Here is a 12,326-nt window from a genome sequence, read left to right as displayed (position 1 = left end):
TTTATTAAATGTACGTTGAGTGCAGTGAGTATTTACATTTCTCCAGTCCAAATCAAATCAGATGTTATTGGTCACATACACATGGTTAGCAGATGTTATTGGTCACATACACACGGTTCGCAGATGTTATTGGTCACATACATATGGTTAGCAGATGTTATTGGTCACATACACACGGTTAGCAGATGTTATTGGTCACATACACACGGTTAGCAGATGTTAATGGTCACATACACACGGTTAGCAGATGTTAATGGTCACATACACACGGTTAGCAGATGTTAATGGTCACATACACACGGTTAGCAGATGTTAATGCGAGTGTAGCAAAATGCTTGTGCTTCTAGTTCCGACCGTGCAGTAATATCTGACAATTTCACAACAACTACCTTATACACACAAGTGTCAAGTAATGAATAAGAATATGTACATAAAAATATGGAAGAACGATGGCCGAACGGCATAGGCAAGATGCAGTAGATGGTATAGAGTACAGTATATATATATGAGATGAGTAATGTAGGGTATGTAAACATTATAAAGCGGCATTGGTTAAAGTGACTAGTGATACATTTATTACATCCAATTTAGAATTATTAAAGTGGTTAGAGATTTGAGTCAGTATGTTGGCAGCAGCCACTCAATGTTAGCGATGGCTGTTTAACAGTCTGATGGCCTTGAGATAGAAGCTGTTTTTCAGTCTCTCAGTCCCAGCTTTAATGCACCTGTACTGACCTTGCCTTCTGGATGATAGCGGGGTGAACAGGCAGTGGCTCGGGTGGTTGTTGTCCTTGATTATCTTTTTGGCCTTCCTGAGACATCGGATGGTGTAGGTGTCCTGGAGGGCAGATAGTTTGTCTCCTGTGATGCGCTGTGCAGACCTCACTACCCTCTGGAGAGTCTTACGGTTGTGGGCGGAGCAGTTGCCGTACCAGGTGGTGATACAGCCCGACAGGATGCTCTCGATTGTGCATCTGTAAACGTTTGACTGTTTTTGGTGACAAGCCAAATTTCTTCAGCCTCCTGAGGTTGAAGATGCGCTGCTGCGCCTTGTTCACCATGCTGTCTGTGTGAGCGGACCATTTCAGTTCGTCCGTGATGTGTACGCCGAGGAACTTAACTTTCCACCTTCTCCACTACTGTCCCGTCGATGTGGATTGGGGGCTGCTCCCTCTGCTGTTTCCTGAAGTCCACAATCATCTTCTTTGTTTTGTTGACATTGAGTGTGAGGTCTAACAGAACGTTTTGAAAGTCGATGTGAATGATAATCGATAGTATCAGTTTTATTTTTTTATTTTTTATAGCACAAACCTCTGAGATAGTTGTGTATTTTTATTCAACCAGAGATAATCAGTTATTTCCAAATATGTAGCCTATTCTCATTCCAAACCACAGGTGGCGCCCTCTGCCAACGGTGTGATGTTGTATCGTAGAAGAAGAAAGTGACGTAATACGTATAAAAAAATAGAGGCCATGGTCGAAGTGGATTGTAAACACATCAACTGTACCAATTGTAACTCTCTTTATTATCAACAAAACATGTGGTCGGATGTGTCAGCAATGCAGGGTGGTTACAAGATGTTTATGTTCAACTTTCAGATTGATATTCTCGGCGGAGAGAAAGGAGGGCGAGCGTCCAAGCGAGGAATACAAACGAATCGGTAAGACCATACAGCTAACTAGGCAGTTTAACCTTATCAATGAATGAAGGCGCAAACACTCATTTCAACTGTACTCTACTGGTTCTCCACTTAGTTCGGCCTTGGACATTTTGACGAAATATATACAATTACAAACACTTAATTAAACAGGCTTTTTAAAATGCATATACGTATATTCATTACGGAAACCATTTAACGTTTAAGAACCAAACGGAAGCAAACGTTGTAAACGAAACGGGGAGGGACCTACCGGAGTTTGTCAAATAGAATAGAAACACTTGTTTGCGTTTCCGTTTGGAGTAACGTTAAAGTTTCAAAACATGTTGCAACAGAATCGGCGTAATGGTTAGCGTAAACATACATATTATAGTAAACCAACTTCCATTTAAATTAAAAAAATACAAATATCCCTAACAGTTTTTTTTATTTTAAGCCAATATGTTATTTTTATTATTATATTTTTTGACTAGTGGCCAATTTCAAAGTTGCAAAAAAAACGTTAAGGCGACCATTGGATTAACACATTTTCCAGATATGTGTTTGTACTTTCTCAGATAAAATATGATTACTTATGTCAAGTTAAGAGATTAATGTGCTGGTATGTGCACATGATAGCATATTTTATGTGTATTGTTTGCTATTTACATATACAGATAATGTATGCTGTCAGTTGTGCCTGCATGTCACATTCACAACCTGACTTGGTGAACTACAAGATAATAGATTTTGGGTGGGGGCATTGTCATATTGTTGTCCTTCCAGGTGATTTAAACATTTTTGGTCCACCACCTTTACATTTTGTAATGCACAGTAGAGGGGGAGATTTGAAACTGTCTTCAGATAGGCTTAAGGAAGACAAGTTGGGACTCATTAACAAGAATAGCAGTACAGCAAATGAAATTCAGCTTTCAGATAATTTATTGAACGTTATGGTCTTTTGAGCTTTGCTTCTTATCGACAGAGGGTCAGTGTGGGTGCAGGGTTGTGTTCTAACCAAGCAATAGCACACCTGATTCAACTAATCATTTCTTGATTGAAGCCTATGCTAAATTCATTAGTTGAATCAGGTGTGTATTGGTTGGCAAGAACAAAAGTCTAAGTTCAAATATGATCTCTGTGGATACTATTGGACCCCCCCCCTGTTATTACATGCTACTTTCATGATGAATAGTATGGATCAGTGTATTTTTAATAACTTTAGTGGTGATTGATATAATTCAAATGGATTATTTTAGAGGTGGGTTTATTTGGAACCTCCGCTGGGCTTAAAGGATACACTCGGTACCCATTAAGCCCAGTCTGGACTTTTCACTTGTTTTATCAAATATATATATTTTTTTACCTTTATTTAACTAGGCAAGTCAGTTAAGTTATTCTTATTTTCAATGACGGCCTAGGAACAGTGGGTTAACTGCCTGTTCAGGGGCAGAACGACAGATTTGTACCTTGTCAGCTCGGGGGTTTGAACTTGCAACCTTCCGGTTACTAGTCCAACGCTCTAACCACTAGGCTACCCTGCCGCCCCCTATTTAAACATCTTATTAAAACATTTTTTAAGTAAAGTCATAAAAATTCACGAGAGATTAATCTTTCATTTTATTCTCCACTTTTCTTACAAAAATTAGGGCACTATATTATAGAAATGTCTAAACTTAGATTTTGTTTGGCTTATAGGTAAACTTACCCTGTGTGTCTGTGTGTGGCGCTGACACCGAACACATGCGCACATGGTCAGGTCAATTCAACATTCACTTTACATGTGGCCCTGTGTGTCGATTCCAGCTGGGGAGTATGGCGACAAATGGAGAGGAGGCGAGTGGAGGAGAGGCTGGGTCGGAGTCCGAGGTGGCTGAGCTTCGTCAGAAAGTAGAGTCGCTACAGAAGCAACTGAAAAACTGCAGAAAAGAACTGACCACATTACAGAAGCAGCTGACCACATTACAGAAACAACTGAGCAAGTCTGAGAGGCTTCAGAAGAACACAGAAGGCTACAACGAAGACTTGAGGAAACAGGTAGGCTAGCTGCTAAGAACAATCTAGCCGTCACTGAACAAGTCTGAAATGCACAAATAAATGAATTTACAAGTGACACTTATCGTTTTTTCGTTGCCGTGGTTTGATACAATAGGTCGACAGGCTGAGTAAAGAGATTCATGAACGGAAGACGAAGGCGAAACAGAAAGCTGAAGCTGAGACACAGACAGCAGAATATACCTGGTCAGAAACTGGTGAGCAATCGTATTGTGTTTGGATGGTTGTAAAATGAACGTTATTATTTCCCGGGACCAGCAGTTTGTGAATGATTTAGTTGTTTTATGTTGCTCCGCTCACATATACAGATACGTTGACCCTTGTCTGTGTGCTTTTCAGATTATTACAACTACTACTATGGAGGAGGCTACTACCACGGTGATGGTGTGGCAACAGACACCGAGGGGATTGTGATAGCAGAGGGGCAGGAAGCCACTGATGCCTCAGCGATGACAGTTGCAGAATCAACCAATGACCCCGCTACATATATGATTACAGATACAATGACAGCCACAGAGACCGTTACGGAGGTGTCTGTGGAGGGTGGTGTTACTGCTGCTCAACCAGAGGTGAGTTTAGATACTGTCCCTCCACTCATTCTGTTCTGACCGAGGACATTGAGGTCTCTTGTCTAACCAAAAATCATCTTTATTTAAAGAGCTCATTTCCCTAATACAGGACCACAATCTATTTGGTGGGGCACAAGAAATAAAGGTTTTAAGTTGATGACGGTGCAAAAAACGAGTTGACCTTTACTTTCTTTACTTGTGTTTGTTCCAGCAAGAGGTGGATGCAGGCTCAATAGCTGACATGCTGAGAGCCACTGCTGAGCAGGCCATGACACAGACTGGCTTTGTGTTTGATGAGACCACCGGGATGTACTACGACCACAGCACTGGCTTCTACTACGACTCGGTACTAAACCACACACGCCATTACTATGCCATTATGTCAGTCTTTTTAATTGCGTCACTTTGTCCCTCACCTAGGCCAGTCAGTTGTACTATGATAACAACACAGGGATGTACTACTACTACGATGCAGAGAGTGGCAAGTACCAGTTCCACTCCAGGATAGAGGTCCCTACTGTACAGCCTGTCTCAGAGACCAGCCAGGAGAAAAGGAGCCTGGACAAGAAGGGCAGGAAGTGGAAGAAAGTTCCAGAGAGAGCCTCTCGTCAGGAGGATAAGGTGGGTGACTATACTGGAGATGAAGCGCTACAGGAGAATTACAGCAAATTCTGGATTTATGTACCTTTGAAATAATGATTTACGAAGGGGTTATTGTTTTAACTAGCTACATATTTCTCATTGTTGTGTACAACTGAGCTGTTATCCCTATTGTTTTTGAATTGTGCTCATTGGCTGACATGAGGCTCCTGAGGCATCTCACCTTCAGAAGTTTAGTGATTGTAATGGACTTCTTTAAGATTAATTTCAACTCTGATCTATGTGGTCTCAGTTTTTTTTAATTTACAGGGGTGGTTTTAGATTTCTGCAGCTATAGCCTTGGTTATTTATCCTGCTGAGTCTACTACATTTTCTTCAGGTACAGAGTTTTAGCTATTGCTCGCTGCCATTTAGTTGACTGAATGCTATTCCTCTGGTCGTGGGTAGAAGACGTGATTCACTCACTGACTAACATGGACGATTTCCTATTTCTAGAACTCAGTTTCTCGTAGAGATACACTTTTTCCACTCCTCACATCAAACTGTTCTTTTCACGCAGAAAGACCCCATGGAGACATGATGTATAGCTCCACCGCTCTAGTGCAACGAAAGGGCATGTTTCAGAGCTCAGGGATGTGGCTGCTTGGTCTGGTCAAGAGGATGCTTTTGAAGATCACTCTCATTGTGTTGCAGCTTGAGTCAATGAATTGACTGTGAAGGCAGTATCGGCCTACTGTCTTTGAAAACGGAGACCCATATATCTAAAAATGATCCCTAAGCAATGCAGGGAGGTTCCGATGCGGAGCCCACTGTCCAAATTCCTATAAAGCCTCTTGTGCCCCCGTATCCACCAATTTAGTTCTCTGGAGATGCTTCAGGTGAATCCTCCCTTCTGATTGGTTGCGTGTCTGCTCACAGGGCCTTGTAAAGGAGCTCGAGTTTGAGGAGTGGATCGAGCGGCGAATCCCCAAGAGGGGAGTGGCCTCGCGCAGGCAGAGGGGGCGGTCTGTCACTCCAGACACTCCTCCACAGAAGAAAAGCTCTTCAAAGACTCGCCGGGCAAAGAGCGCCGAACGCTCGCTGAAGAGGAAGAAGAGAAATGACTGGTCGCGCTCTGATGATGCGAGCAGCTCAAGGAGGAAGAAGGCTAAGTCGGACAGACGGGGCAGCAGGGAGGAGGCAGCTGCGTCAGGGCATGATGGCTTGCGTGGGAACAGCGAGCCTGAGGAGGGGGAGATCACAGAGTCGGAGGGAGAATGGAAGTCTACCTCCTCCTCCTCCCCCCCTCTTCCCACCAAATACAGCTCAGAGTCAGAGATGGAGACTCAGGAAGGTGAGGAGAGAAGGGACACCGTTTAGGGTTATTCAGTCTGTCAACTTTTTCTCACTGTATAGCTTTCAATTTGTGTTAAACGTCTAACACCACCTGATATTTGTTCATCGGTCTTCCTCAATGTTTCCTGTGGTTAAAATCTTGCTCAGTACAATTGTCATGGGTATGTGATATTGCGTGCACGTTCTGTCCCTAGTTGCTGAGGAGGTGTGGCCGCCCTGTGTGAGGGTGACAGTGGTCAGATCTCCCGTGTTACAGACAGGAACACTCTTTATCATCACAGCTGACTCTCCAGCCACCATTGGCAGGTCAGTACAGCACTACAGTCTCTGGGAGATTCTCAATTGGGAAAAGTCTGTCCTCAACTCCTCCGTCTTCTCTCCTCTGTGACACAGAAACTGTTAAGTGGTCGAGGAGAGTGTCAATTTGTTAGTAGGCGAACAAAGGAGTCTGATCCGCTCCTCGATTACCTACTTTGACAGAGGATCGTGTTTTAAAATACGTCACACCCACTTTGAAATAGGTGTTCTCTCGAGGGAGAAAAGCATGCACACGTGTAAAAACGATATGCCACTTATCCTTTCATCCAAGAGTTGTTATCACTTTCCACATTTAGTTTGAGATTCCACCACTGTAAACGTCATTCGCCTGATGACCCGCGAGTGGAGAAGGAGTTTCCTTCGCTCCTCGGTTACCTTTGACCTTTTTCAAAAAGAGGCGAGGGCGGAGAAGAGGCAAACAAAACTAGTTGGGTTTCTCCCAATTGTTTTGATTGAATAGGCCTATGAGTGGTCAGTTCATCAATTTCATCACAAGGGGGAGATGAGAGCTCAGATCAACACTTCTGACATTGAAGTTGAAACTACCTGTGGCATTTTGAATTACTGTTTTAACATAATTCTATATTTTCAGGGAAAAGGATATGAACCATGCCATCAGATTATCTGAAATGGGAGTCAGTAAGGTATGGCAACCTATTTCATTGCTTTGTTTGATTCTGCTACATGCATTACAGGAAATCGGCAGGGCTTCAAATTAGATGTGAATGGTATTGATGGGTTCTATATACAGTACCAGTCAAAGGTTTGGACACCTGCTCATTCCAGGGTTTTTCTACATTGTAGAAAAGTAGAGAAGACATCAACACTTTGAAATAACACATAGGGAATCATGTAGTAACCAGAAAAGTGTTAAACAAATCTAAATATATTTTATATTTGAGATTCTTCAAAGTAGCCACCCTTTGCACACTCTTGGCATTCTCTCAACCAGCTTCATGAGGAATGCTTTTCAAACAGTCTTGAAGGAGTTCCCACATGCTGAGCACTTGTTGGCTGCTTTTCCTTCACTCTGTTGTCCAACTCAACCCAAAGGGATTTTTTTTAAATGCATTTAATTGAACCTTTATTTAACTAGGCACGTCAGTTAAGAACAAATTCTTATTTTACAATGACGGCCTACCCAGGCCAAACCCTCCCCTAACCCGGATGACCCTGGGCCAATTGTGCGCCACCCTAGGGGACTCCAGATCACAGCCGGTTGGGATACAGCTTGGGTTCAAACCAGGATCTGTGGTGACACCACTAGCACTGAGATGCAGTGCCTTAGATCGCTGCGCAACCCGATTGTGGAGGTCAGGTCATCTGATACAGCACTCCATCACTCTCCTTGGTCAAATAGCCCTTACACAGCTTAGAGGTATGTTTTGGGTCATTGTCCTGTTGAAAAATAAATGGTAGTCCCACTAAGAGTAAACCAGATGGGATGCCATATCGCTGCAGAATGTTGTGGTAGCCATGCTGGTTAAATGTGCCTTGAATTCTAAATAAGTCGCCAACCGTTTCACCAGCAAAGCACCATCACACCTCCTCCATGCTTCACAGTGGGAACCAAGCATGCAGAGATCATCCGTTCACCTACCAAAAATCTCAAATTTGGCTTATCAGACCAAAGGACAGATTACCACCGGTCTAATGTCCATTGTTCATGTTTCTTTGCCCATGCAAATCGTATCCTTTAGTAGTGGTTTCTTTGCAGTAATTTGACCATGAAGGCCTGATTCACACAGTCTCCTCTGAACAGTTGATGTGTCTGTTACTTGAACTCTGAAGCATTTATTTGGGCTGTAATCTGAGGTTGCAGGTAACTCTAATGAATTTATCCTCTGCTGCAGAGGTAACTCTGGTTCTTCCTTTCCTGTGGTGGTCCTGATGAGAGCCAGTTTCATCGTAACGCTTGATGGTTTTTGCAACTATGCTTGAAGAAACTTTCAAAGTTCTTAATGTTCTGCATTGACTGACCTTCATGTCTTAAAGTAATGATGGCCTGTCATTTTGCTTTGCTTATTTGAGCTGTTCTTGTCATAATATGGGCTTGGTCTTTTACCAAATAGGGATATATTCTGTATACCACCCCTTCCTTCTCACAACACAACTGATTGGCTCAAACGTGTTAAGAAGGAAATAAATTCCACAAATTAACTTTTTAACAAGGCACACCTGTTAATTGAAATGCATTCCAGGTGACTACCTCATGAAGTGGGTTGAGAGAATGTCAAGAGTGTGCAAAGCTATCATCAAGGCAAAGGGTGGCCACTTTGAATTATTATTATTTTAAACACTTTTATTGGTTACTACATGATTCAATATGTGTTATTTCATTGTTTTGATGTCTTCTATTATTCTACAATGTAGAAAATAGTAAAAAATTAAGAAAAATCCTGGAATGAGTCGGTGTCAACTTTAAAAAAAAAAAAATGTTTAATTCCAGTTTCATGCAGAGGTGTACTTTGACCAGGACCAACAGTGCTACATGCTAGTGGACCAGGGAAGCCAGAATGGAACTGTCCTCAATGGCAACCGAATCCTTCAGGTGGGTCTCACACACACACACACACACACACACACACACCTTGGTTGAAAAGTGAGGTAGTAACAGTATTGTTTTTACTGCCCTCAGCCCAAAGCTAAGTGTGACCCTTGCCCTCTGACCCATGGGGATGAAGTGAAGATGGGAGAGACTGTTCTGTCCTTCCACATCCACTCTGGTACAGACACCTGTGATGGCTGTGAACCTGGACAGGTCATGGCTCACCTCGGCAAACACCAGAGAAACCAGCTGGAACAGACAGGTGCAGAACACAGCTGATGACTTTGCGTAAATAAATGTGTTACATCCATCTCTGTATGTTGTCTGTATAAGCCTGGTGCGATGCTCACGCACCTAGCTACCCATGTCCCACTCAGCATGATTATTAGTGTAACTAATGCTACAGCCCAGTTTATAACTTTCCGGGTGTGTCGTTCCTCAGGTCCAGCTCCAACCAAAGAGGACAAGGAGCTGCTCAGACAGAAAGAACTGAAACAGATGAAGGTCAAATATGGCCTGAAGGTAAAGTGACTTGTTCATCCACTACAACTTCATCTGTTGTCCCCTTCTGCTGTTATGTTAATCAGTGATGAGTGATTCCCATAGGATTACCAATGTTGAAAATGTCCTTGCCTATCAGATCCTGCCCTGCCTTCTCTGTGTATACAGTACAAAGATGTTATCTGACAGAGGTTTTCGTCCAAGAGACTGAGCAGTCCCATAGCTTATGGACCGTCTTTCCTTGTCACTAACAGCAGTATGATATTACTGTGTGTGTGTATATAACTGTTTGGTAAGTGTCTCCCTCTGTCCCAACAGAGCACTGAGTATGAGGAGACCAAAGCCCTGAGGAACCCCAGATATGTTGACAGGGCCGAGTCTCGTCGTCAGACTGTGGGCAGCGAGGGAGCCTTCCAACGTGACGACGCACCCGCCTCCGTTCACATGTACGTGGTAATCTGATTGGTTCAGTTGATGGCAAGTGTGTGTGTGTGTGTGTAAGTAGAAAGACCAGGATGTGGTGACTGAGTCGTTGCAATGTGCCCCTGTTTCCCTCCTGGTACAGTGAGATCAGTGAAGTCAACAAGGGAAGGAAGATGCTGGAGAAGATGGGCTGGAAGAAAGGAGAAGGCCTGGGCAAAGATGGAGCTGGAATGAAAGACCCGGTAATCTTAACATTTTCCCTTTCTATTAGGATTTTCCTGTTTTCAGAGATGGGATTTTCCCTATTTTTAACTAGGAATTCATAAATGGCTATATTTAAATTGAACAAACCTCAGACCAATATCCTCCACTTCATTTGTCTGGTTTCATCCCAGTTCTTTCCCACTTTGCTCACACATCTGATCAGATTTTTCCCCACTATTCCGGTCTTCCCATAGATCCAGCTGAAGATCCGGAAGTCCCAGTCAGGTCTTGGGGCGGGAGCTGCTGTGTCGGTGGACGAGGCTGGGTCTCTGAGCAAGAACAAGACCCAGAGGAACTGGGAGAAGGCCAGAGAGAGGTTTAATGACACCTGCCAGCCAGATACACCCACAGTGAAGAAGGAGCAGGGCCCGGTAACCAAACCGTGGGTTAAAGGAGAAGTGACTGAATGACATCCTAGGCCAATGTTTCTCAACGGTTCTAGTCTGTATCTCAGAAAGGCCGGTCACACAATCCACCATGGAGAAGTGAGTAGTTGACTGGACACAGACACACAGGGTGGCCTAGTTCCAATATATTTACTGACTGAATCCACTTCTTGGAATGAGAATGGTGCTGGTACTCACTTAGATGTTATTCCAATTTGCACTAAAGTGGGATATCTCTTTATGTTTCCAGTCCCTTCAGAACTGTGCGGTGTCACGAATGGGCTAAGGGCGGAAGCAGAATTGGGTATTGTATTTTAAATTGTAAAGAATTAACATGCTAAAGAACCTCCTTGTAAAGCAACTGTTAGATTTGCCTGCGGAATCTATCAACTGTACAATCATGCCTAATAAATGTTGCTTTGATTTCGTCTGCAGTACAAGAGATGTCATTGTTGTAGGCCTGTATTTTACTTGAATACGTTAGTTACATGTACATGCACTTTTCTATGGCCATAACAAGCGCCCACGTAAAATCCCGCTGGCATTAGGACTGCACGGATGGACTCCTGTTGCCCGCCTGAAGCGGAGCCGAAAAGTTTCTCAGAAGTTATAACCAACCGTCTTCAAGATCGCCAGTATCTCGGGTCCTCCGCCATCCATCCGTTAACTCGATGGGCAGCACGACCGAGAACCGCGGATGCAGTTTCGCGCGTTTCTAGACAGGAATTATTCATCCCAACGTTTTACTACTCGTAAAGGACCTAACCCTGGTTCAAGACATGAGTCGGACTTCGACGGAAGAAAGTGAATTGTTCAATGGACCTCAAAAGGTAAGGCAACTGTAAACCGTTAATACTGATGAAGAGGAAACAGGGTCTCTCTTGCGCTTGAGCAGTAATCCAGAAAACGCACAGGGAAAATACGTGTATGGATAGAGGTGCAGGCCAACTTCATTGTTCTTTTTATTCAATCCATCAGGTATGCTGTGGAATTTTATACAGGTTTACCACGAATGGCTCTTGATAAGAAACGTTGCGGAATTTACCTTTAAATACGTTTGGTGAATTTCAATGTTTACTGTTTTTATTATGTAAGGTCATGTATTTACTATAGGTTGCCTAGAGCGTTGGGCCAGTAACCGTATGGGCGCTGGTTCCAATCCCCGAGCCGAATAGGTGAACAATCTGTTGGTGTCCATGAGCAAGGCACTTCGACATGATCGCTCCGGTTAGTCGTTCTGAATAAAAGCGTCTGCTAAAATGACTCAAACTGTAAACTGCCACTATATGCATAATTTATATAGGCTACTGGAAGCTCCATATAGATTTAATATTTTATCATGGAAAGAAATGTTCCCCTTGAACTGATTTTGGTGACAGACATTTTGGCCTACTCACTCAATCGAGAGAGATGTATTTTATAACTGTCATCATTGGTGCAGAGAGGCGACATTGCCGGCAGGGGGCAGCCTTCGGAGTAAGTAAGGTGAGCCTACTGAAATGTGAATTAGTATAGCAATACATACTGTATGTTTCTTCCTGTTTTGTGCATATGCACTCAGGATACATGGTGGTATTATAATTTAAGGACACATTTGAAGGTGTTAATATGTGGATGTAACCCCACTGTTACTTTATAACCTGGTTATAATCAGATCAAAAGACACAATTTGGTTCAAATCAGATTAAGG

The 12,326-nt window shown here is 43.1% G+C and overlaps 1 protein-coding gene across 1 annotated transcript; it reads left to right on the top strand.

Annotated features, from left to right (window-relative positions):
- The first annotated feature begins 1,435 nt into the window (after positions 1-1,435).
- LOC135544635 (angiogenic factor with G patch and FHA domains 1-like) lies at positions 1,436-11,080 on the top strand. The gene is made up of 16 exons (XM_064972396.1): positions 1,436-1,513; positions 1,600-1,661; positions 3,444-3,674; positions 3,790-3,889; positions 4,032-4,261; positions 4,473-4,607; positions 4,682-4,882; positions 5,780-6,194; positions 6,391-6,502; positions 7,107-7,158; positions 8,964-9,065; positions 9,153-9,324; positions 9,505-9,584; positions 9,882-10,009; positions 10,129-10,228; positions 10,445-11,080. Exons 3-16 carry the CDS (start codon positions 3,453-3,455, stop codon positions 10,658-10,660), a joined length of 2,265 nt encoding a protein of 754 aa, XP_064828468.1. The 5' UTR covers positions 1,436-1,513; positions 1,600-1,661; positions 3,444-3,452; the 3' UTR covers positions 10,661-11,080.
- The last annotated feature ends 1,246 nt before the right edge of the window (positions 11,081-12,326 follow it).

This window comes from Oncorhynchus masou, chromosome 8 (assembly GCF_036934945.1).
Source record: "Oncorhynchus masou masou isolate Uvic2021 chromosome 8, UVic_Omas_1.1, whole genome shotgun sequence".
NCBI classification, from domain to species: domain Eukaryota; kingdom Metazoa; phylum Chordata; class Actinopteri; order Salmoniformes; family Salmonidae; genus Oncorhynchus; species Oncorhynchus masou.
The sequence above is the reverse complement of the archived record's forward strand: the minus strand, read 5'-3'. Positions and strand labels throughout refer to the sequence as shown.